Raw genomic sequence first — 26,458 nt, 5'->3', positions numbered from 1 at the left:
CACTGAACCTGGCTGATGTTTTTAAAATTTTATTCCTAAGAGTTTTGAGCCCAAGAACCAGGAGGGACTGAAAATCTTGCCAGGAGTTTTTTTGAACATAAACATATCTTTTATCTATCTATCTATCTATTATCTATCTATATTTATCTATTATCTATCTATATTTATCTATCTATCTATCTATCTATCTTCATCAATCGCTATCTATCTATCTATTATCTAGCTATCTCTTATCTATCATCTATATCTATCTATCTTTATTATCTCTATCTATTATCTATCATCTATCTATCTAACTATCTATCTATCTATCTATCTATCTATCTATCTATCTATCTATCATCTATCTATCTACCTATACCTTGCTCTTCCAATGTTCCTTCTTTTTGGTTTTTATTCCCATAAATATTTATCTAAAGATTCAAAGATTTTAGAACAAAGATTTATGTTTCCAAACTATATAGTTGATAGGAAAGTAGAGCATATTATAAAGTATTTATGAGTAGTGTGATAATGGCTTATGAAACATTAATCCATTTGATGATAGACTGCTATAGAATTATAGTTATCAGGTATTAGCTCCCATACTCAATCCTAAACTTATTTTACAGAGTTATATTATTTATGGTCTCATAATGCTGATAAGTGGCCTGGGGTCTGTATTTAGTAAGTTGGAATATTATTATTAGCATGTATATGACAGGATGCAGCACATAGTGTATTCAAAGACAACATCCCTTGTGGCGCTGATTAACGCTTTTCTCACATTGCCTAGTGGATTTCATTCTTCCAAAGACTCTCAGGGACAAATCTGACCACCTGGAAGTTAACTGCATCATTTCTTGATGGCACTGGAAGCAGTGAAGTCTTGTTGGTTGAAGAAAACAGTTTCCAGGTGGTATAAAACCAGATGATGTACTTGACTTGTACCACATTCTTACAGAGTAGCTGATGTGGCCATGTGGATTATGTTGGGGTTTCTCTTAGGAACAAAGATCCAGCCTGACAATTCCCCAGTGAAGACTAATTATTGAGTTCATTCTGTTAACTTCTAACAGTAGCCCAGATATGGAAACTGTCAGTAAGTAGCTGTACTGGTTTGAATTTATCATAAAAATAAATTAGTTTTATCATTTTCTAAACTTCCTATTTACAGCACTAATATAATTCCATGTGCCATTCTACAGTTATATCTTTTATTAATTCATTTATGAGGACAACTTGCAGGTGTCTCTTTCCATCATGTGGATTCTGGGGGAATCAAAGTCACATCTTCAAGCTTGGTAGCAGGTACCTTTAGTGGCTGTGCCATCCAGTCAGTCCCTCAAAAAAAAAACCATATATATATATATATATATATATATATATATATATATATACACACACACACACACACACACACACACACACACACACACATATACATACATACATACATATATACATATATATACATACATATATATATATGTATATATATATGAAAACTTACTAGCCTTGTAGTTACCCAAATACTCAGACAACAATAAGGGAGAATTTCCTGTGACTTTACTTTAAATATGCTAGTGTGTATTTGTCCACATTCTTCAAGAAGCAAATGTCAAAATGTGGTTCGTTTATGGGAAGTGCCTGTATTAGAGAAAACGAGAAGGGAATTGGGAGATCAAGATCGGTATGAACTTGAAACAAATAAAAAGAGAATACAAGGATCTTGGGTGGCTTCATTTGGCCTGTTGGATGGTTCAAGAAGCTTCAGCTGAGGCTCACGTGGCTGGGAGATGAATCCTATGCTTTGTCTAAACATATCTTCCTTTATAATTCTGTCACAGCCAAGCAGTGACTCAGGGCAGCACCTAGAAAGTATGAATGGGGGCTTGAGAGGAAGCACAGTTGGTAACATGCTTGCTTTACAAGTGTGAGGGTGTAAGTTTGACCCCCAGAACCAGTATTGTTTGTTTGTTTTTTAAAATCAACCCAGGTGTGGTGGCACATGCTTAGCTTGTGCTTAGAAGCCCTGTGTTGGGGAAGCAGAGACAGGTGAATCACTGGCGCTTGCTGATAAGCCAACCTAGACTACTTGGTGAGCTCCAGGCCAGAGAGAGAGCCTGTCTCAAAAGCAAGGTGACTGAATGGTGCTTGAGGTATTATGACATCTGTGGTTGTGCTTTGACTGCCACACACATGAACACACACACACACACACACACACACACACACACACACACACACACACACACACACCCCAGGATGCAACACTATATGGTCTCAATGTACTATTGGTTAGTTATGTTCAACCATTGTCAAGGCCAGCAGCACATAGAACCACTATGCACACAAATGTTTAATGAATATATGGTGTCAAGTGTCCTTAAGCAAGGGATACAAACACATTTGTGAACTTTCAGGAATGGATGAGTAAAGAAGAAGTAATATAAAGGTATTCTGATTAAGTCTTCTCCTTTGATAGGGACTTAAGTATTGATGGTATTGTATGTATTTATTAAACTATATTCATGAACTAGATAAATCATTTAGTTCAATAGTAAGAGCATGGAGGAGGCCAACTGGTTCTTGGCTGTCTCAGCCCAAAATGGACACCACCACATTCCCATGTATTGATGAGAAGGTGTTTCTTGGCTTTTCCAAGATGCAAAATGGCTAGAATGTTTGGCAGAGAAATTTCCAGAAGGAATCAAGGAATGTAGATATTAGTGATCAGCAGTTTATCACAGGCTTCCTTCTGTTCATCAAATACCAGGTTGCTCTCCTCTTTCGTTCTATCAGTCACACTCATCTTGTCAACAAATGTTCACAGGGGCACTGTCTTTCCACTCAAAGTGCAAATCACAGTGTAGTGTACTTTCTTTTCCATAAGGTCCAGGTTTAACTCTTTTGGGCTTGGCAACATGAATTAGCTCCATGTTCTCAAGCCCAGCACACACGGTGAGTCGTGTGGTTGCTACTCCATCCTTAACCCCCTCCTCCCCCCAGAAGAGAGGGTGTCTGGTAGTTGCTGATCTGCAGGATTTTCTGTTCCTTCTGTGGAAGAACTGTAGGGATGCTATGCTGGCAGCAAGGAGGTTTCCTGATTGCTTTTCATGATGCCTTTTTCTAGGAATTCCATCACTTATGAAGGTAGCAGTTTGCCCTTTGAAAGGGATGTGGTTTCTGCTCCATGGTCACGTCTTAGGGAAGGAGGATGCTGGTTTGGGTACTTTGTGTGTGTGTGTGTGTGTGTGTGTGTGTGTGTGTGTGTGTGTGTGTGTGTGTGTGTGTGTTTGTGTGTGTATGATTGCTTTAGGGTTGCTGACTTAAATTTAAGGGCCTTGTAGGTTATTTTACAAGGAGAACAACCAGGAACATTTTTAGTTCAGGCTCATGGTTCTTTTGATTATAACCACCCTCCCCCAAATTTGGTTGGCTTCTGACAATTTAAATTTTGATAATTGCTTTACTTGTTTCCTATTTTCATTTCCAAAGCTTAAGAACCACTTACGTTAAACTCGTGAACACCAGGAATCTATAACATGTGGGGTTCTTACCTTAGTGATAAAACTTCAGCTCTTAAATAACTGGGAGAACATGGGAGACCCTGATTTGGAGGATGTGGGGAATCAGGGGTGGCTTGGGAGGGAGGGCTGGGGGTGGGAGGAGGAAGGAGGTGGGATCTGTGGATGGTATGTAGGGCGAGTAGAAAATTTCTTAATAAAAAAATAATTGGGAGAGGATAGCCATGTGTAACCTGTGTAAAGAAAAATGGGGAGATACAGCAGATGAGAAAACCAGGTTAGCATCTCCTAGATAGTTGAAGAGGATCAGATGTCAAAATAACTAAATAAAATACAACCTAAGAAACATGCTGTAGATACTAGGGCATCTGACCTATCTGTGTGTTTTTATTTTTAAATAATACTGCTTTATAATATTTTGGCAACAGATCATGAATATATTTTGTCATATCATTGTAAAGCAGCTCTTAATACTTTCCCTTGTCACATTTAACTTTTCACTATTGTGATGATTTTAGGTTTTACAGTTTCACCCGTGTTTTAGGGAGTTACTGAGAGAGACTGGTGTTACAAGTGTTATACAGACCCACCAGAATGTGGCTGTTTCACCAAGGCTTCTTTAGACCCCTTGTTGCCTTAAAGAGAGAGAGAGAGAGAGAGAGAGAGAGAGAGAGAGAGAGAGAGAGAGAGAGAGAGAGAGAGAGAGAGAGAGAGAAGCTATAGGATATCTCTTTTTATAGGATAAACTTTTTCTAAGTTTTCTAGGACACACAGGTTGAGTTCTTTGGCCATTTACCTCTTGGGTAGATTGGCTTGGCTCAAGAATTTTGTTTGTGTTTTGTCTTGATGTGCTAGGACTTGATACGAAGCCATTCTGTTTGATGAGTTATCAGTCATGCATTTCCTTTCCATTGCCTCCCCCCCTACTTTTACACTGGAAATCTGAAGCTGGCACACAGAACGGAGAAGGTAAAGAATGCTGTCGGAGGAGAGAGGGCTTACCTTCAAGGAACTGAACTTCTGTGTTTTGTTTCTCAAGTCAGTTCTTTTCCTCATCAGTGATTCATCCACTTATGCAATGTCTGTGTGTATATACGACATTCTTATATACAGATGCTCAGCATTCAGTCCAGCAGGTTAGATGGGTCTCTGAGGTTAGCTTGTGGTCCTTTAGTGTATAGCATTTACACTTTGCTCACGGTGAGAAGAGTCACTATATCATCAATGTTTTTAGAAGAATATTTTTCGTCCTGTCTTAAACATGTTCAATTTCATGGTAGCCACTAAGCTTCTATTTATGAATATCATTTGAACACACACTAATTTTCTTATGAAATTGGGTAAGTAAAACTATTTATAACTTCATTACACATAATGGAACTGAGTGAGAGGTTTGCAATAACTGGCCTAAGTTTCCATAAGTGCCAAACCTAGACTCATGTCTATGATTTCTCATACAAATATCACTATAGGCTTTGTGATTAGAGGTTGAAAACTTTTTCATTCTATTGGTTAAAATATTAAGGCAACTCCATATAGTTAAAAAGGAGGTTTATTTTGTGGGGTAACTTACAAGTGAAGGGATAGGTTACGGGGTCTGGGAAAGGTGTAGCACAGTCTAGCGGTGTTCTCTAGACAACTCTGCTCGGTCTACCTCCAGTGTCCAGGATTCAGGAACCAAGAGAGCTCGCCCATCCAGATCTTAGGTCTTCAGGGGTCCTCTCTTGGCTCTGCCTTGTAGGCGTGACAGTTACCGAATCCTCAAAGCTGGAATGGTTACCCACTACATCATTCAGCAACTCCTTATTTTCCAGTGTTGCTCTCCAGTGGCCAGGCTTAGTGTGGTGAACTGTGCATGTTTTGGGAAAAGAGTCCAGGGGGTTTATCTTCTGTACTTAGTTTTGCTTTTTATGAAATCTGAACACTCACTATTGGTTATAGTAACAGTATGTGTGTTGGCTGTGTATTTTGAAAATGTGTAAATGAATGCCACAGAACTGCAACAGAATTCTGAGAATACACTTGTATAAAATTCTCTAAACAGTTCGGGCTGTCTCTCGACCATTGCCGGCAGTCTGTTGTGTGGGTATCTTTGTGGATTTCTGTGGGCCTCTCTAGCACTTTGCTTCTTCCTGTTCTCATGTGGTCTTCATTTACCATGGTCTCCTATTCCTTGTTCTCCCTCTCTGTTGTTGATCCAGCTGGGATCTCCCGCTCCCCCAAGCTCTCTTTCCCTTGACCCTCGCCTTTCATTACCCCCACTCATGTCCAGGCTGTTCATGTAGATCTCATTCCATTTCTCTGTCATTGGGCGATCCCTGTGTCTTTCTTGGGGTCCTGTTTTCCGGGTAGCCTCCCTGGTGATGTGAGTAGCAGACAATTCATCCTTGTTTCATGTCTAGTATCCTGCTATGAGTGAGTACATACCATGTTTGTCTTTCTGAGTCTGGGTTACCTCACTCAGGATGATTTTTTCTAGATCCATCCATTTGTCTGCAAACCTCATGATGCCATTGTTTTTTTCTGCTGAGTAGTATTCCATTGTGTATATGTACCACATTTTGTTTATCCATTCTTCAGTTGAAGGGCATCTGGGTTGTTTCCATGTTCTGGCTATTCCACACAACAGACTGCCGGCAATGGTCGAGAGACAGCCCGAACTGACCTACTCTGGTGATGGGATGGCCAAACACCCTAATTGTTGTGCTAGAAACCTCATCCAACTACTGAGGGATCTGGATGCAGAGATCCATGACTAGGCCCTGGGTGGATCTCTGGGAGTCCAATCAACGAGAATGAGGAGGGTTTAGATGAGCGAGAATTGTTGAGACCAATGTTGGATAAAGCACAGGGACAAATAGCCAAATGAATGGAAACACATGAACTATGAACCAATGGCTGAGGGGTCCACACTGGATTAGGCCCTCCGAATGGGTGAGACAGTTGATTGGCTTGATCTGTTTGGGAGGCATCCAGGCAGTGGGACCAGATCTTGTGCTCATTGCATGAGTTGGCTGTTTGAAACCTGGGGCCTATGCAGGATTGTTTGGCTTGGCCGGGGAGGAGGGTACTAGACCTACCTGGACTGAGTCTACCAGGTTGACCTCAGTCTGTGGGGAAGGCTTTGCCCTGGAGGAGATGGGAATGGGGGGGGGGGCGTTGGGGGGAAGGTGAGGGGGACGGGAGGGGGGAGAACAAGGGAATCCGTGACTGATATGTAGAACTGAATTGTATTGCAAAATAAATTAAAATAAATTAAAAAAAAATTCTCTAAACATGTAAACATTCTGTTCAGTGGAATGAAAGCAGTTTCCCAATCACTACACAACTTGGCTGATAGCTGGTCCCTCTTCTAAACAACCAGGGAACGCCTGCCCAAGTGAGAGCTAGTTTTGAAGTGTTTGCTAGACAGTGCAATAAGGTGCAACCCCATTTGCTTCCTTCTGAATCAGTCTGCAGCATTCATATTCAGATAGACAAGCTGCTAAAAATATGGATGAGCTAAATGGGATTCCAGGAACCACCTGTTTTGTCAAGTCCTCAAATTCCTCAACAGATGCCTTTCCAAGTTTTTTTTTTTTTAATTTGAATTAATAGCTTCCTTGGGAGCCTTTTGGCATAACCCTAATCTTTTTTTTTTTTTTTTTTTTTTGAGCAGGAGGTCCATTCCATAGGGATGGACTATAGAAAAACTGATGGAAGTTAACCATCCTTCATTGATAAATTAAAAAAGGGAATTGGTTTTGGAAATAAATTATCCACATAGCTTTCAGAACTTGGTATTTTAAACCCCACAGATTCTGAGGAGACCCTGTCTACGGCAGAGGCACTGTGCCTGGCAAGCTAGGCCAGTCCTGCTTCAGCTGAGCAGCTGATGGACTCCGACAGAACTGTTTCTTCTCTTGGGGGAACAAGCCAGACCCTGCGAGCTTTTCTGAAACATTGAAGTGGAAGTTCCTTGTGTCAGTTTTGATCAAGAGAAAAGCAAAAAGCCATGTAATGATGACTTTTGATGTTCCTCGGGAACAGTGTGGCATCCAAAGTGGTGTCATAGGTGTATTTTAGTGAAGCAGAGGACAGCTCGTGTCTATTTGCATCTTTCCCCAAGATACTATATCATATTACTCCTCCTCAGCAGGATTTTTTTAAAAAGGCAGAAAAGGATTTTCCATGGACCCGTATGCTCAGATTTCAAAAACAATTTCTTTGTTACCTCTTATAGTATGGACAGAATTAGTTTTCCGGGAAGGTTGGAAATGCTGGAGTCTGGGTATATAATGAAAACTGAGTGATTTATGGTTAGACTCAAAATTCACGTGGGTAGAGTTAATGAAATTGCAAGAGGCTAGGCCACTAGAAAAGTGTCCAATAAATGAAAATATTATATAGAGCATTGTCTTTTCTTAAAAATACTATAACCGTAGTGTTTTATAGTCAGCGAACTTAATTGTTTCCATTATTTTACTTTGCCTGTGTTGGGTATTGAACTCGTGTCCTTATATACGCTAAGCATGCCTTGTATTATTGGGCCAGATCTCTAGCCCCTAATTTTTAAATCATTAAAAGTTTAGTTTGTTATATTTGTTATGTTGACATACTACCCAAGAGAATCTAAACATTTGGCTTGTCCCATGAAAGAAAACTATCTATAGATATGTCACAGCAGTCTCCACACTACCGTCGTCATTCATGCATGTTCCGTAGAGACATGAGCAAAGCATTAAAGGGTGGCATGGTAACTCAGGTGCGTCACCACGATGGTCACAAGTTGTTCGTTTCTATGGCTACACAGTGTCTGCTGTTCATAGCCATGTTTTTAAATGATAGAAAGATAAAGAAAGGGAAAATGTGGATGGAGTGATGGCGACCCAGTCATAATTACAGGAGAGAGGGCTTTATACTTACAGTCGCTGTGACACTTCAGTGGCGTCAATGATGATTGCATTAAAATGATGGCCCCAAACACATGATTATCATTTACAACAGAATTTAGAGCCATTTTTCAAGTGGCTCCCAAATAATTTTTAGGATAGCTAGAGTTAAGAATAGAAATGAAGTTGTCACCCAAACCATGCTTGTCACAGTATCTATAGCTCAGTAATTCACTGATGGGTTGCTCATCACAGTAACACACTTTGTTCAGTAGGGCATGTAACCTTTTGAATGTAAGTCGGGGTATATTTGTGTATTCTGAGCAGTGATGAGTAGTGGGCTAGCTTCTCCAAGGCATCGCCATTTCCTACCTCCTGTCGGCATGGTGCCAGCCTCCCTTCTCTATCACTTGCACTTTCCCAGCTCTTCCCCAGCCCCCCAAACCTTTCAGATCCTGTTTGAGATTCTGCTGCCCAATTTACTACGGGGACCACCTCATCATTCTTCCAGCTTCAGTCTGGCTCTCCCTACCTGGAATTTCTCTTTCCTCCTCACTTGCTGTCCCTGTCTTTGTATAGTATTAACTTCTTCTCCAGTCAGGGGTCGAGGGGGAGGGATTTACTGTATTCTTTCAAATTGTATTTACTACTTAAAATTTTTATTTCTTGAGAATTTCCTACAGGAACACTGTATTGACATCACCCTCACTGTCCCCTCTAACTCACTCTGTGACTCCCCAACTCTGTCTCAAATTTATGACCTCTTCCTCTTTAACTATTACTATTATATATAGATGTAACAATAATCATTGTTATGTTTTGTGTGTGTGTGTGTGTGTGTGTGTGTGTGTGTGTGTGTGTGTGTGTGTGTGTGTATCTCCTATTGAGTCCCTTTAGTGTTGCTTATATGTACATGTGGTTCGGGCGCCTCCCCGAAGAAAATTGTTTCCCCCTCTCTCAGCAGTTATTGATTGCCTATCACTTTTTATCTAGTGATAGGGCCTTGTAAGATTTCCCCCATTCATGTTGACAAGTCACATTGTGTCCTCACTATGCAGGTCTTGTTTAGGCGACCATATGTTGAGATTACATGGGTGTGGCTTCCCTGTCATGTCTAGAAAACTATCTCTCAGCAGACATCCTGGTCCTCTGACTCTTAGAATCTTTCTGCCCTCTTGTCTACCAAGTTCTGTGAGCCCTAGTTGTAGGCGTTTACTCCACTAATGACTGTCTGGCATATTATATTTTTATTGACTGTATTATTTTTGAATCTTTAGCCCCTAAAACTACCTGACGTATAATAGTTGTACATGAAATATTTTTTGACTATTTTATAGAATTTTTCAAATTTGACAGATTAAGGCATGAATTGTGGAGCCAGACTACTTGGAGTCACCTTCTTGGTCTTGTCACATGGTATGAGACTTGTATAAATTACTGTGTTGTTTACGTTTTTCATTGCTGTAACAAAAATACCTGATACAAAATCTACTTACGGAAGGAAGGAAGGCTTCATTCTGTCTTTCAGTTCAAGGGGACACGGTCCCCATAGCAGGGAAGGCGGCGAGGCATGAGGCAACTGGTCACATTGTTTTCCAACCTGGAAGAAGAGAGTGGACAGGAAGTGAGACTGGGCTATAGCACCTCAAAGCCTGTCCCGAGTGACGCACCTCCTTCAGGAGGTCTCTGTTTCCTAAAGGTTCTACAAGCTTCCAATTTACGACCAAGCGTTCAAACACACAAGTTATGGAGGGGACATTTTGCAATCAAACCATAACACTGCTTCTTGCCCAGTAGAGTCATGGTCATCTCAAGATCCAAAATGTGCCCATCTGAAAACTACACACAATCTTTAACACTCCCAATGCTATTCAAAAATCCAACAACTCTTCTGAGACTCAGAGCCACCTCTCAGCTGTATCCTTTCAAAATGAAAACTTAGATGTTATATACTTCCAGTATACAGTATCATAACACAAATATTCCTATTCACAAATGGACCAAAGGAGACCCAGCAGGGCAAACACCAAACACTGCAGCTCCGCGTTCAGCATCTGTGGCTTGTGATGGAGTCATCTGTGCTCCAAAGAGCTGAGGTATCCCCATCACTTCAGCCTGCTGCATGCATCACACATAGCCTCTCTTTTTGGGTTGGCTCTCCCCAAAACTTTAGCCTTCATTGGCAGATATTCTATGATCTTGGTATCTTTTATGTCCTTGGGCTCAAATGCAAGTTAGATTTTTAACCTTCACAACTTCATATCATGGGCTTAAGGCTTCTGTACAGGGACTCAAACGCTGACATATCTCAGTGGTCTCAGTGTCCTTCAGGACCTTGGCACGTGCCTGTTTGACCCCTTTACTCTTACATCTTTCATACCTGTAAAACCAGTACCATATGGACCATTCTACCAAGTTCTTGTAGCCAGGTTGAAACGTAGCCTGACCCTCAGTTCACAGCTGCATTAGTTTCCATGCGCTGATCCCAGGGAAACTCTTCCCTAGCTGGTTTTGTAGCAGGGAAGCCCTTCTGTGGCACCTTCCTTTTAGGCTGTCTCCCGTGAAGGCTTTGATGGGTGGGGTTGTGCATGTGTGGAGGCAGAGTATAAGGTATCCGCCTAACTGTCCTAAAGGCTTTAACAATCACAGCTGCTTGCTCAGCACCATCCTTATCTACAACTTTATCTTAGCTCCCTTCCCCACAAAACTGCCCATGTTTCACCTCTTTCTACTCCGCTTATTCTCACTCTGTAGACCCAGATGTGTGCAGTACACCCAGATATGTGCAGTAGACCCAGATGTGTGCAGTAGACCCAGATACGTGCAGTAGACCCAGATATGTGCAGTACACCCAGATATCTGCAGTAGACCCAGATACCTGCAGTAGACCCAGATACGTGCAGTACACCCAGATATGTGCAGTACACCCAGATATGTGCAGTACACCAAGATACGTGCAGCAGACCCAGATACGTGCAGTAGACCCAGATATGTGCAGTAGATCCAGATGTGTGCAGTAGACCCAGATACATGCAGTAGACCCAGATACATGCAGTAGACCCAGATGTGTGCAGTAGACCCAGATACGTGCAGTACACCCAGATATCTGCAGTAGACCCAGATATGTGACATAACCTGGATGATATCCAGGTTTGAGATTTCCTTCATCACATACATCGGTCCTTTAGTATTGAATTCAACCTAACTCAAGATCTCAGGACTTTGGCTGAATTCATCCAGATTCTTTGTGAGACTGCATTATGAATGGCTCTTATCCCCATGCTCAGCAGTGTCCTCAATCCTCCTTTAAGTACTATGAACCAGGCCTCTACTTTTCCCATTTCCATCAGCATTCTGAAATTCTGACCTCTCACAGGTTGGTCATTAAGCTCTGCTTATGAAATTCTAGGGATTTTCTGTACTAAAGTTCTAGTTTTTCCATATTCCCCCACAAGCCACATGGTGAGGCCTAAAGCCACATGATCAGCATGTGACTTCTCATAGCAATTGCCCCACTCCTCTATGGTTGGACTTTTATTTGGGCCACCAGCTCCCAAGTAATGACAGGGAAACTTATTATTAATTATGAAAGGTCAGCCTTAGCTTAGGTTTGTCCCACTAGCTCTGATAACTTAAATTAACCCATTTATTTTAATCTACATTCTGTCGTATGGCATGTTACCTCATCTCTCTACACTGCTCATGCTGCTTCCTCCAGGTCTGGCTGGTGACTCTGTCTTCTTCTTCCCAGAGTTCTCTCTGATTCTTGAAGTCCCACCTATACGTCCTACCTAGCTACTGGTCTTTCAGCTTTTTATTATACCAGTCACAGCACAGTGTACAAACATCCCACAACACTCCCCAGCACTGGCTTTCTTATTAATTTTCTCATTGCTGTGGTTGGAAATACCTGACAAAAACAGAGAAGGAAGGGGTTTGTGTTGGCTGTCAGTTTGAGGGGACACAGTCATGGTGGGAGGAGTCATAGGTGACTGATCATATTGCATGGCAACCAAGAAGGAGAAAACAGGAGTGAGACCAGGCTGTTAAACCTCAAAGCCTGTCCCCCAGTGATCCACCTCCTCCATCAAAGCTGCACCTCCTGAGACAGTGCTAACAGCTAGAAGCCAAGTGTTCAATGTTCAAACACATGACTCTGTCAGGGACATTTTAAAAACTATTTAAAGTTGTGTTTACACTTATTTATTTCCGTGTGTGTCTGTGGGAGGTGCTGTGCACACCACGGTGTGCATGTAGAAGTCAGAGATCATCTTTCAGGAGTCAGTTCTTTTTCTCCACCACATGGATTCCAGGGATGGAACTCAGGTCTCCAGCTTTGCTGTCAAATGCCTTCACCTACCGAGTCAAACCACCATGGCTGTGCAACTTCCTGCTTCTCATCCATCTTACCCGGAAAGCAGAAAACAGACTCTTACTTCAAAGAGCTGTTATGAGACTGAAATGCATTTCATGTGAATAATGAACATATACGAATGGCTTCTGACCTCTATGTTGGAGTTGGCTATGAAGTTTGTGACAAATGCCTGTATGTGTGCTTTTGCTTTATCTGACCTTAGAGAGGAATCTCTGTTCATATGGTGACCATTGTTTCAGGGATGATTTCTGCTTTTGACTGACCAGCAGAGTAAAGGCTCTATCTCATATCCCAATGGCCAGAATATTGCCCTTCATCATGGTATCCCCTTAGCTGTACAATGATTTGTTTAGTCTTTTAAAGTTCTTGCTGTGATTCTTCAGTGAAACTCTTTTAGAGTTACCTTATTCTTTTTGAGACATGCTCTTTTATTGGAACTGTAGGGTATAAATTTGGCTAGATAGGTTGGTCAGCAAACCCCAGAGATCCTCCTGTCTCTGCCTCCCTAGAACTGGGATCATAGGCATGCTCACTGTGCCTGACTTCTTTCCTAGTTGCTGGGGGCGCAAAGTCAGCTCCTCATGTTTGCATAGCCAGCATTTGACCAACTCTACCATCTCCCCAGCCCCAATCTTGGGTGTTTTTTTTTAATGCATCATAAAGTTTCCCTATTTTAAAGTCATAAAGAAGTTCTCTCAATTTCTATTCCAGTGTTTTTGTGGTTTTATTTTAGGAGTTTACACCATCAATTCTTTGGTATTTATTCTATGTGATGGATTCTTTCTAGTGGTCTGTGTACTTGATGCAGTCCCACTAATTAAGTAGTTTGTCTTTCCCATTGGTTTAACATGCTGCATACATGTGAGGAAAGGTCCCATATGACTTAGAATGTGGGGACTGGAACACAGTGAGCTAGTTCTATGCTTAGGAAGGTCAAAGTATTCGATTCAATCATGGATGTAGTGGTTAAATTTGGGGTAATTCATTCAATTTTGGTCATACTGCAGGGGTTGTGGCAGTGGGATTGATGTAAGATAGGAGAGAAAGTTCCATCCTTGAGTTCTCCCAAGTTTTTTTTTTCCTTCAGCAATCTGGAAATATGTTAGCCATTTACTGAAGAATGGATCATTGAAGAAACAGCAGTTTTGGACAAAAACCGAGAGTAGACATGTTAAGGTTGGGAATGTGAGCCAAGTATAAATACCAATAGCAAGTTTGTTGCTGGATTCTAGAGTTCAGAAAGTAAATCCTTCTTTGTAAAGACTCTCACCTTTTATGTCTCATAAGCGAGTTCTGAGTTCCCGTCACCAGACCCATCTTATCCAGTCTGACTGTCATCTTCTTCTAAAAGTCTTCTCTTCCTGCATTGCCTTCCATAGACCAAACAAGCAGTTGTAACATTTATAGAACGTTCTAGATCTTGTTCATTTTGAGAGCTTTGCCAGTGCTTGTCTTTAATACCTGGAGTATTTGCTGTCTAAGATGAATTGGGATGGTATGTAGTCTTTCAACTTCATTCAGAAGAGGGGATAGAAGCACGAGCCACAGAGAGGAAACCTGTATTCAGTTAATAGCATTTAATAAATGGGCTCTGCTGTTTCATCCCTGTGAGCTCATTTCATGTCAGTGTCATGCTGGAACTTAGGGATACACATACTAGGCAAGCACTGTATCTCTAGCTACAGCCCCGGCCTTGTGTGATTCACTACATAGTGACTCTTGGTAAAAGTTAATGTTACTTTCTCTATTCCAGATGGGAACATTCAAAGCACACGATGGCGAATATTTCCTAGAACCAGTCATGAAGGCAGATGGGAGTGAACATGAAGATGACTACAACAAGCCACACCTGATATACAGACAGGAATTAAAGAGGAGCTCCCTCGCAAAGTCTCGTGGGCCTTGTGAAGTTTCAGGTAAACTTGGAAGGAAAACCATTCAGCTAAACTGTAATGCTACTTAAAGTTTTTTTTTTATTAGCTATCATCTATATTTTTAGTTGGCAAAATTGTACACACCATCTATTACATATGAAGAATATGTACATTGTGCATTCAGTTTCTGTGGTAAAAACATCTACTCTTAGCAATTTTAAGGATACGACCCATTTTCTTTAACATTGTCTCTCTGTTGCACGGTAGCGCTTTTGAGTTTATTCTTGATACAGATGAAGTACCCTTTGACCAACCCCTCACCACTCCTACTTTTCAGAGCTACTACACTACTTTTTAGTTGTGTAAGTTCATCTGTTAAATTACACATACATGTGAGATATGGCATTTTTTAAATGATATTTTCAAAAACATTTTTCCTGTAAGGATCCATGTAAGGTGGTTTTTTTTTTTTTGTAGCAAATTAAAGTCCAAAGTATGCATTCAGTATAGAGAATTTATAGTGGACAACCATAGACAATTTTTATTTCAGTATACTATTCAAAATGGTGATTAAGTTTTTTTTCTCAATGGAATCTTAACCCCAGTCCAAACATTGTTCCACCTCATGTGCTTCTTCCTCTTCTTAGTGGAAGCATGTCATTTGCAGGTTTCCATGACCACCGTTTTGCTCAGCCTGCTTCTCAGGTACATCTATTTTGGTGTATGTCACAGCAGTCTGTCCATTTTCATGCTATGAAGTGTTGACTTGTTTGAGTATGTCATGGCACCAATATCCGTTTTCCCAGCGACATTTTGGGTCATTTTCAGATTTTTGATATGAGAAACAATGCTTCCCCATCCTCTTTGTCTCCAGGAGGTACACACAGATGCTAGGGAATCCCATATTCCTTTGCAAAGCTGTGTTTAGATCCAGCAATGTGTTAGAGTTGATTTTCATCCTCTTTTTCCTGTAAAACTCAGACTACTGAATATTTATAATGTATTGGAATCTAGGAGTCATGGATTTCTATACAGGATAAATCTATTACTGGTAAAATATTTTGCTTGTACTTTGTACGAAAGTTAGGTCTTGGTCTACGTATGTTAATGGATCTTCATTATTCACATAATGACATAAAAAAAATAGAGAAAAGGCAGCTGCAGTCATCAAATGCAAAGCCAAGACAAAGAGTGGGATCAGGAAGGATTTCTTTGACGTTGTAGGTATCCATAAACTATAGCTCCAAATGCTGTGATGCTGTTCATTGTGGGATGTGATGATAGGCAGGCCTTTGAAGGTTTTCTCTGGGAATCCACTCTTAATTAACCTTTGCTGTTAGAAGACTGCCATTTGGAGTGGCCCTCACTGTGACCAAGGCTGTACTTTACATCTACTGACTTAACAGAAGCTTTTCCATTGCTTCTAATATGAGCATAACGGTTGCATTTTTATGACTTCAAAGAGAGCACAAATGTGTGTGCAGCTTCACAATGGGACGCTACGGAGGGCAGCTCTTGCCAGATCCAATGGACTATTCAGGAGAAGCTTGTTTAATGAATTGTGTGGCTTTGTAAGAAGAAAACCCCTAAGGGGCATTCTGAATGCGTAATGTGTGACACACTGATATGCAAGCCTTCATATTCATGCTCAGCATTCGTTATTAGCAAGAGAAGGCTCCAAAAAAGCTGGGTTCTTTGGTTTAAAAGATTTTTCATGCTAAAGGCACATGATAAAAATTATAAATGAAAAGCAACTGGGAAACTAAAATTTAGGGTTTTTTTATTAATTACAATGTATGTTTCTATACAATATTTATCAAAACATAAATGTAGTATCTATTCTCATGAATAGATCCCTCCAATTTTAGTTTCAATTAACATGTACTTTTTTAGCCATTAACAAAGGCAATCAGTTAGTGACCTAAACTATTAGCTACTGATTATCACCTTATTAGTAAAAGTGAAGAGTTGTGAATATAATTAGTGAAATCTTATACAAGATTTTTTTTCCTTTCTCATCTTTGTTCAGAAACTTTCAGTAACCTTCCCTATTCCAACAGCTGAATCTTCAAGAAAATTCCTTAAGGAGGTGAGAGCTACAGGTTTAGTACATGGTCCATCACAAAAATTGACTTTTTTAATGGTTTTAATTCATTTCAGCTCTACTCTTGATGAATTAGATTAAATTGTTTCCAAGGTCAGAGGTCACTGTGCACACTAAGGCAGTATAAATGAAAGTTGTTGGTTAACCCCAGCCATTGTGGATACCAGAATCTCACGTCTAGATAAGGCATAGGTACAATCCTGTGCATGCAGAGGGTCTATCCAAAAAGAAATGAAAATGTGATCAGACATCAAATGAAAACCCCACAAATGCCACCAGCAACACGAAATAAATACAATGCAAAAAGGAAAGAAACCTGGGAGTGTTTGCCAAAATGAAACAAAGGTTTGGAGCTCCATTGTACATCTGTCACTGTTCCTTCTCAGTGGGCAGATGGGAGCCTGTGAGCCTTACCCAAGGTCTCGGTCACCCACTTTTCTCTGTGTCATGGAGTAGACCCACAGAGCATTTGTTGAGCGCCAAGAGGATGAGGACACCCGAGAGTGACATGGCTTTTAATGGAGTTTTTCTAATTTCATGTACTTCTGTTGTCTTTGAGTCCTTAATATTACAACAAAGATAAGAATTGGTTAGAACTGCACTGTCGGAAGAAAAATTTGTTCCTTGGAAATCCTGATGTGTGTGAAGAGTAACCCACTCACTGAACTTGGGGCTTGCCGATTCTGGCTCGTCTATCCAGCCACCTTGGCCCAGTGATCCAGTCTCTACCTCTTGAGCGTGAGGCTTTGGTTGCTACAAAGTTGGCTCCTCTTGTCTGTGGCTGGGAAATCTGGTATCTTCCGGCCCATGTGGACTTGCCATGGCTCATGATCAGATCTCCTGAGCAAGAGGAATTGTGGCTAAGGAGCCTTTGAAATCCTTGACACATCTGCTTTCTCTTCTGTTTCATTTGGAACATGTTTCAGTCTTTGCTTTAGATCCGACTGCTTCCTGTTCTGACATTTGCATTCGGTTATTTACTTAGTAACTAGGTAGATCTGAATATTACCCTTTCTTAGATCCATTTACCTTCCTTAGAGAGATCTCCCCTCTACTGCCATGTGTTCCCTTTGTCCTGTTTTAGACTTAAAAGATTTCAACTTCAAAATATTTTTCTTCCCCAGCCACATATTATGGTTTCTCAAATTAAAAAAATAACAACACTTTCTTCTAAATATGAGCCAGTTAAATAAATATCTGTGTGCTCTGGATGTATGGAGATAAAATGATAGTGGGTCATTAATTTTTGGCTCTCACACTAATTATGACTTATAGAGGCTTAGTTTATTGCAAATTGATATTCAGTTTTTTTTTTTATAATTTACCTCTTGTGGTTACGGTACCAGCCATGATTTCTATAAGCTTAAGATGTAAAATTTAGAGACAGAGACAGAGAGAGATCCAAGGGCTGAACCATAGGCCATGATGGTATTTAGCAACCAGGCAGGCAAGGAGAACTTAGTCTGAGGATTAAATGGTAGAAGCCAGGAAGATGGCAGGAAAATTGTTAAATATGTGTTCAATAAACAAGTGAAGACAATTTTTCAAGAAGGCAGGGCTTATCAACTGGCTAAATGCTATCAGAAATTCAAAGAACATGAAGGTGGGAACTTATGCTGGCTTGTGAAGAGAAGGGGTAACTTGTGACCCCGTTACTATTCTCATAATCATGACATAATAGGGGACAGAAACAGCCTAAGAGAAGAAGGATTGGTTCAGTCCATCATGGTGGAGTTCTTGCAGCTGGGGGCTCTTCACACCTTTATGGACCAGGAAGCAGAGAGCTTGAGTGGAATTGGAGCTGGTCTATAACCCTTGGGCTCTGCACCCCATCTTCCCATGACTGTTTTCTTCCAGCTAGGCCCTAGTACCTAGTGGTTCTACAACTTCCCCCAGACATCACCATTAGCTGAAGAAAGTATTCAGATATTTGAGCCTGTGGTAGATATTTCACATTCAAACCATGATCATCCTTAATACTGTGCTAAGAGTAATGCTTTTGAGAATGTTTGTGTGAATAAAACTTATAAAGTATAGGGATTCAGGCTTAGATAAAGTATCTTTCGGACTTCATTTTGGCGACTCCAGGCAAGTAAGGAAGGCTGAGAGCAGGAGCAATAGTCTTGCCCAGGGAAGAGCACACCAATTGATTATCCAATACCAAATACTCATCTCTGAAAACATACTTGCAAGGAACACACAGATTGAGCAGGTTTTTGTTGATTTAGGAATATATATATATATATATATATATATATATATATATATATATGTTACATAGATGTATGTAACAACAATGAATGAAAAAAGAGGCCATAAATTTGAGAGTAAGGAGGGATATATTGGGAGGGCTTGCAAGGAGGAAGTGGTTTGAAAGGGTAATGATGTAGTTACATTATAATCGCAAAAATAAATGAAATTATGAAAACATTCTTTATTTTAAAACCAGTATGTTCAACTTTGGGACATAGCATTCAATTTAAAATAGTAGTTCAGTTTCTTAGTAATTTCAAACTTTGACTTATTCTTTCCATTGAAATCCTAGACTAGTCAGATTTAATAGTGTTATAGAAAGCAATATTAATAAAATTATTTTTGGTAAAAGTTAATTGAGATGCTCTCTTGGAAATTAAATTAGTAAACATGTGAAATTATTAATTTAAATTAAATAATCTCACATATGATTATTCATGAAAGTATCCATATGTATGTCTGTTTTGACTTGATGTTCCCTCCACTGGTTACTTGTGCATTCTTACATCAGTTTTCTCATACTGCCTCATAATACCATAGCTCTGTTCTAATCCATAGTGTGTGGGAAAAGGCTGCTTTTTTTTAAAGGGCATCCTTAATCCTTGAAATGTACATTAAAATTTTACAGTCAGCTTGCTGAGTTCAAAAATCAAAGAAAAGGAGAGATTTAGAGTGGATTTCATTTAATCAGTAAAATGATTTGGTCAAATGATACCTCTTTTAAAGATCTGTCTTTAAAACATGTGCATGCAGCCGGGCAGTGGTGGCACAGGGCTTTAATCCCAACACTCATGCATCTCAGTGAGTTCAAGGCCAGCCTGGTCTACAGAGTGAGATCCAGGACAGGCAGGACTGTTTCACAGAGAAACCCTGTCTCAAAACAAAACAAAAACAAACAAACAAACAAACAAACAAATAAATGTGTGTGTGTGTGTGTGTGTGTGTGTGTGTGTGTGTGTGTGTGTGTGTGTGTGTATGTACATGAGTACAGATGCCCATGGAGGCTGGAAGTCAGAGGAGTCAGACCCCTTGGAGCTGGAGTTACAGGTAGTTGTAAACCTCCAACATGAGTGCTAGAAACTGAACTTGAATCCTTTGCAAGAGCAGTACATGCTCTTAACTAATGAGCCATCTTTCTAGGCCCAGTGAAGTGATTTTCTTTTTCTTTTTTTCAAGACAGGGTTTCTCTGTTAGACTTGGTTGTCCTGGAACTTACTTTGTAGACCCAGGTAGCCTTGAACTCAGGGTTCAAAACAGGAACAATTTTAACCTTTTCTGATGCATATGATGCCTGATTTAGGTTTCTCTTAGGTACCCTTGACTGACTAAACAATTCCTCCTAAATTCATAGTTTGTTTAATTTACTATGCTACTTGCTTGGTTTCCTAACAATTGCCATTATGAATAGATGTTGAATTTCATCAAAAAAATATTTTTTTGTGTGGACTATGGTGAAGCGATGTTTTCCCCCATCATCGATTCTCACAAGTCTACTTTCCTTTATTTCCTCTTGACTTCTTTCCTTCCTGTCACCTTCTTTGCCCCCACTCTTTCTTTCTTTTTTAAAATTTCTTTTCTGGAGTAAGGAAATACAGACAGCAAGGCACACAGAAGGATCCTCTGCAAAGCAGAGGATGACTGGGGAAGCCAAAGGCCCCACTTTGTTTTCTCAACAGACTTGGTCATATTTCCTTCAGATCTCTTGTGTCTGCACTCATGAACATATTTGGCTTTCAGTTGGCTCCTGTTATACAGGAAAAGTGCAATCGTGATGAGGGCTTGTTAATGGGACTGAAGAAGCCAGTGGCTTGGGGGGCATGTGCTGTGAAATATAGTCATTATTCATTTAGAGTTACTTACCAGGTAAAAGAGAGAAGTTTAAATGACTTGAAAAATTTGTGAATATACATATATATATATATATATATATATATATATATACATATATATATATGTGTGTGTGTGTGTACTGAGATTATATACTATATATACACATATGTGATTTGTGAAAAAATATAATTGTGAACTGAGAATATATATATATATACATATATAATTATATATCTACAAATACACACAAACACACACATGTATATATTCACAAATACTTCAAGTTTTATCCAGAATTGGTGGCATAGGCCTGTAATCTCAACTACTCCACAGTCTGACACAGGAGAATTGCAAGTTCAAGACCAGACTGGGTCAGCTACGGAGTGTGTTCAAGGCCAGCCTGGGAACTCGTTAAGATTCTGCCTCAAGATGACACAGGAGGGTTGCGATGTGGCTCAGTGCTACAATTCATGTCTACTCTGTGCAGGGAACTGAATGGGGTTTGGTATTACACAAAATGTATACTTTTAAAGAATATATAAGTGTTAGTTCACTAGTCAGCCATGAAACTTATTTTATAGCTTTATTTCTGGTTCCCAAAACACATAACTTAGTTGCCAGTGCTTGGTGAAGTAAATCTGAATCTTTGGATCTCTGCTGCTTAAACCCATGAAAAGTAAGCAAAGATTCTAATTTTTATCAACTAGAGTCTAATAGTAGTTATTAATAAGATATTCTTAAAGATACTATGACCTGCAAATCAGAATACTTTGACTCCTTCCTACCCTACTTTTGTTCCGTTCATTTCCTTCTATTATTGTTATAGCTATGGCATATAGCACTATATTAAATAGGGATGGGAACAATTTGACTTGTTTTTGATTTTAGGAGGAATGTTTTCCACTATCTCATTTTAGCATGATGTTTACTCTAGATTTGTGATGTGTAGTCTTTATTTATTATGTTGGTATATGTTCTCTCCAGCCCTGATTTCCTGAGAATTCTTTTTTAGAAAGGCTTGTTGAGTTTGTCAAAGGTGAGTTGTGCATCTATTGAGATGATCGTGTGATTTATGCTCCTGAAGCCACTTATGTGATATATTAAAATAATTTATTTTTCCTGTGTTGAACACCCTTGTATCTCTGGAATGAAATAATATTTAAAATAATTTATTCATTTTATGTATGTAGAAGAGTTTTTAACCTAAATCTATGGATGTGTACCATATATGTTTTTGATGCCAGAGGAGTCCAGAAGTGGGCATCAGATGCCCTGGAACTGATGTTGCAAATGGTTATAAGCTGTGTGATATGGGTGCTGGGAACAGAACTCGGATCCTCTACAAAAGCAGCAAGTGCTCCTAACTGCCAAGTCTGTCCTCTAGCCCCAAGTGAATAGTTCTTGATGAAATTCAGTATCTATTCGTAATGAAAATTCTTAGTAAGTTAAGAAAACTATAGATTTAAGAGGACTTCTTTAATCAGAGAAAGAGCACTTAAGGATGCTCATTTAGGACCACTGGATGAAATAATAGTAGTTGTTTGGTCTCAAATCTTTGTCCTCAGTAGACCTACCACCTTTGATATCTATGTCTTAGCTCAACTCTATGTTATTTTCATGGGGATGACCAGATAGTTCTTTCTTTTAGTCTCTAAGAAGCAACATTTTCCACAGTGACGTTGTTGCTAAATTCTCCTCATTCGATGTGTTGTCACATAAGGCTTTTAGCAGAGCCATGTGATGTGGCATTCAGTTTAAAAGCCTATTTTGAGGAAATCTGAGTTCATTCCTTTGTTATGCTATTCAGTTGCTGGCTATGAAAATGTCACTCAACCCGTGTCACATGCCTGTGTGTTTTAAAAATTGTCCAGGAATGGTAACTGATTCAAGTCTGCAAGGAAGACTGATGTTGTAATCATTCTTTTATCTCACAAAGACAAATCCACAATCTTCTGTATATTTATTACCAGTAGATGGTGTAACATGAATCTTAAAAAGGTCTTATTAATAAAAAAAAATCTGGAGCCAGATATTTTAGTGAAAGCTGAAAGATCAGAGAAACAGAAAAAGCCACAGCCAACCTCACCTCGCCAACTCCTCAGCCTAACCTGTTTCCTCAGTGTGGAAGCCTCTGAGTCCTCACCCAAAAATGTTTCCACTGAACTGCTGCTAAAAGCCTCTAGTTCCTAGTCTTCACTCCTTTATATACCTTTCTAATTCTTGCCATCACTTCCTGGGATTAAAGGTGTGTGTCTTTCCCAAGCAAAGACATGAGATCTTAAGTGCTGGCATTAAAGGCATGTGCCACCACACCTGGCTCTGTTTCCAATGTGGCCTTGAACTCACAGAGATCCAAATGGATCTCTGCCTCTCAAGTGATAGAATTCAAGGCATGTGTGCCACCACTGTTTGGCCTCTGTGTCTAATCTAGTGACTGTTCTGTTCTCTGACCCCCAGATAAGTTTATTGGGTTGTATAGTATATCAACCACAAGATAGGACTCCATGTGTTGATTTGTGAAATTCTTCAAAACTAAGCATTAAACAAACACAAACTATAACCCATAGTTCTTCATGTTCTTGAGATTTTCAATAACAAGAAATCTTAGAGACCTATAGATTTTCATGTTTCTATGATATAGAATACCTTTACTTTAAAAATAATGCCCCTATGGAAGCTTGGCACAGGGGAATCTCCCAGGAGACTATGGGGAGGACCCCAGCTTAGACTCCTAGCAATAGTGGCCTGAACTGGCTGTCTCCTGTAACCAGATTGGTGCCTGGCCCAATTGTCATCAGAGAGGCATCAACTAGCAACTGATAGAGGCAGATGCAGAGACCCACAGCCAAACATTAGGCGGAGTTTGGGAATCCTGTGGAGGAGGAGGAGTCAGAGGGGTCAAGGACACCATGGGAAGGCTCACACAGTCAAATAACCTGGGCTCATAGGGCCTCACAGAGACTGGACAGACAACCAGGGAGCCTACATGAGATTGACCTAGACACTCTGCATATATGTTACAGTTGTGTAGCTTGGTCCTCTTGTAGAACTCCTAACAGTGGGATAGGGTTTGTCTCCAACTCCTTTTCTGGGTTTTGTCACCCCACTTCTCATACTGGGTCACCTTGCCCAGCCTTAATACATGGGAGGTGCTTAGTCTTACTGCAACTTGATATGCCATGTTTTATTGATAGTCATAGAAGACCTGCCCTTTCCTGGATGGAGACAGAAGAGGAGGGGATTAGGAGGTCGAGGAGAGGGACTGGGAGGGGACGATGGGGAGAGGCTGTGATTGGGATATGAAATAAATAGATGAATAAAAATGTGAAAAAATAATTCCCCTTGTTTTTATTTTATTATCTATGTTACCATGGATAACACACGTAACTTTTTCTTCCTAATTGCCCTCCTTAATAAGTTGATACTAATAGTAGTGTCTATTTCATAGAGAGTTCTTGTTAATACTAAGGAGGTAAACATGTGCGGCTCGAATTAGCACTTAATAAATAACACAGTAAACATGGGTATTGTTGCTATTGACAGTATTAGTTCAATAGCATGGAAACATAGGGCATACAATAGACCCAGAATACAGCTTCCACCATGAGGAAATATGGTAACATAATATCTGATATGGTCATACCTCATTTCAAAGAGTTTACAATTCTCTAAGCTTTGGTGTATTCAACAGTGATTCCAAACGTTGATACGCTAGATTAAACCTAATTTGATTTTTATGCCCTCACTTAATGGTTCTGTGCTTTGGAGAATTGTGAAATAGTTTTCTTCTGGTCAAATACACATCAGCCTGTGCACAGATATGTCTGAGGCAGCGGCTCTGTCTTTGAGCTGACACCGTTGTGTATCTCATTAGTGTTATCTTTATGTTGAAGTCATAGCCACTAAGCACTCCTGTCTTATTTTTCAGATTATTCCTTTCTTCCATACCCCATTGTCTTTCTCCTCTATTATCTTTATCTTAATCTTTTTCCTACTCACTGTGAGCATTTACTGACCTTAGAAGAGCACATCGCCCAACAGTGTTCTCACTCTCTGGAAAATTCGAAGCTGGATGAGGAATTGCTATTTAGTGGTGTGCTGTTGAGAAGGGCTTTAGAATTTATCCTGCGGGGAGTCTTCTAGGTTGGATATACGTGGTCTCATCTTGAGTGAAGATGAAATGAGAGAGCATGTCTTTATTTTTAGAAGTGGACTTAAAGATGAACGGAGGCACAGATAATAGAAGATGCCTAGAGCATTTGGGAGGCTTTTGTAAATCTGATTTTGTATTCTTCATTCTAAGAATTCTAAGATGAGAAATACCTAGATGAGTTTAAGAGCATGATGCTTTTCAAAAAGTGATTGTCATTTAGCTTCAAAAGATAAATAAAATAGTGCACAGTTAAAAATAAGAGCCATGCAGGGAGCATTTGAAGGAGAAAGGACAAGAAAAGGAGGCTAGATCCCGGAATGAGGGCAGCACAGACAACCATTGGTGGTGTACACTGGTGACGAGTTGTGTGCACTAGGAAGCGGTTGCCGTCATTTGTAGACCCCAGAAGCTGAAAACTGGGCAAGAAAATGGTGAGAACGAGGGAGCAGTCAGACATTCAAGTAGAAATGTGGGCTTCTAATCACATTAATGGTATAGTCATAATTTTAAGCAATGTACATTCCTCTAACTATTAATTTAAATGTTCTCTTTGAGTTATAACACTCTGCTACGGGGCACTGTTGCTGGCATAAATTTTAAAGATTTTGTGTTCTAGTATGATACCGGTGCTGCTGTGGTTAGGGTGGGACTAAATTGGTTTCGTGTTGTAATGCGCTTCCTATTAATAAAGGACAAGAACCGGTTTTAGTCTTTGACTCGATGGAGCAGAAATAGAAAGGAAAGCATTGCATAGGAGTGATGTAGTTGAATTGGCAAGTGTACTTTGGTATTTGGAGACTGAGTCTCATGTAGCCCAGGCTGGTCTCAGATTTGCTGCATAACTAAGGATGGCCTTAAACTCCTGATCCTTCTGCCCTGTCACCCAAGTGCTGGCATTACAGATATGTGTCACTATGCTGGGTGGCAAGCATGCTTTGAGTAATGGTCATTTACGTAAGGTATTTACAGAGGTCACTTTATCATCATTAGTCATAATGCTTGGGCATGAATACTTAGGAAAGGCAATGGAATGTAGTTTTTTTAGCTTGTGGAATGCTAATAAATATTATATTAGTATTTACCATTTTATTTCTTAAAATTATAATAACAATGTAAACTTGCAATCATTTAAAGTACACTGAGACATTAAGGTAATTATTTAATAATTTTTCTATCAGCCTCTTATGCCATATGGTTAAAGTTGTTGGGCTGTGTATTCCTATATATTTTTGGCCCATTATATGCATTTTATCAAAAGTGTATTTGAATATTTTTGTAAAAAAAATTCCAAATAATGGGATCAAGATTTAAATACCACCAGAGTTCCTACTTTTGAGTGTTGGAGGGGCATCTTTCTGCTCAAAAGCTCAGTTCATCCTTTCTGACTACTTCACTTCTACTATTTACTCATTTTTTTTTTGTGTTCAGGATGGTAATTTATAGAGTTTTAAATCGAGTCTTTTGGGATTTTTAGCTACAAAAGTTTTTT

At 39.8% G+C, this 26,458-nt stretch overlaps 1 protein-coding gene across 14 annotated transcripts in view; it reads left to right on the top strand.

Annotated features, from left to right (window-relative positions):
• Window positions 1–26,458, top strand: part of Adamts20 (ADAM metallopeptidase with thrombospondin type 1 motif 20) — a 136,280-nt gene that overhangs the window by 3,448 nt on the left and 106,374 nt on the right. For all 14 annotated transcript variants that reach the window (XR_008220652.1, XR_008220653.1, XR_008220654.1 and 11 more), the window contains exon 3: window positions 14,509–14,671. Coding sequence is in view for 9 of the 14 variants with exons in the window: in XM_052748744.1 (XP_052604704.1) it covers window positions 14,509–14,671 (163 nt within the window). In the remaining 5 variants the exon portion in view is untranslated. The remainder of the gene's footprint in view (window positions 1–14,508; window positions 14,672–26,458) is intronic.

Source organism: Peromyscus californicus, unplaced genomic scaffold (assembly GCF_007827085.1).
Source record: "Peromyscus californicus insignis strain IS unplaced genomic scaffold, ASM782708v3 Scaffold_20__1_contigs__length_68692818, whole genome shotgun sequence".
Classification (NCBI taxonomy): domain Eukaryota; kingdom Metazoa; phylum Chordata; class Mammalia; order Rodentia; family Cricetidae; genus Peromyscus; species Peromyscus californicus.
Note: the sequence above shows the minus strand (reverse complement) of the source record. Positions and strands in the feature narration are given on the sequence as shown.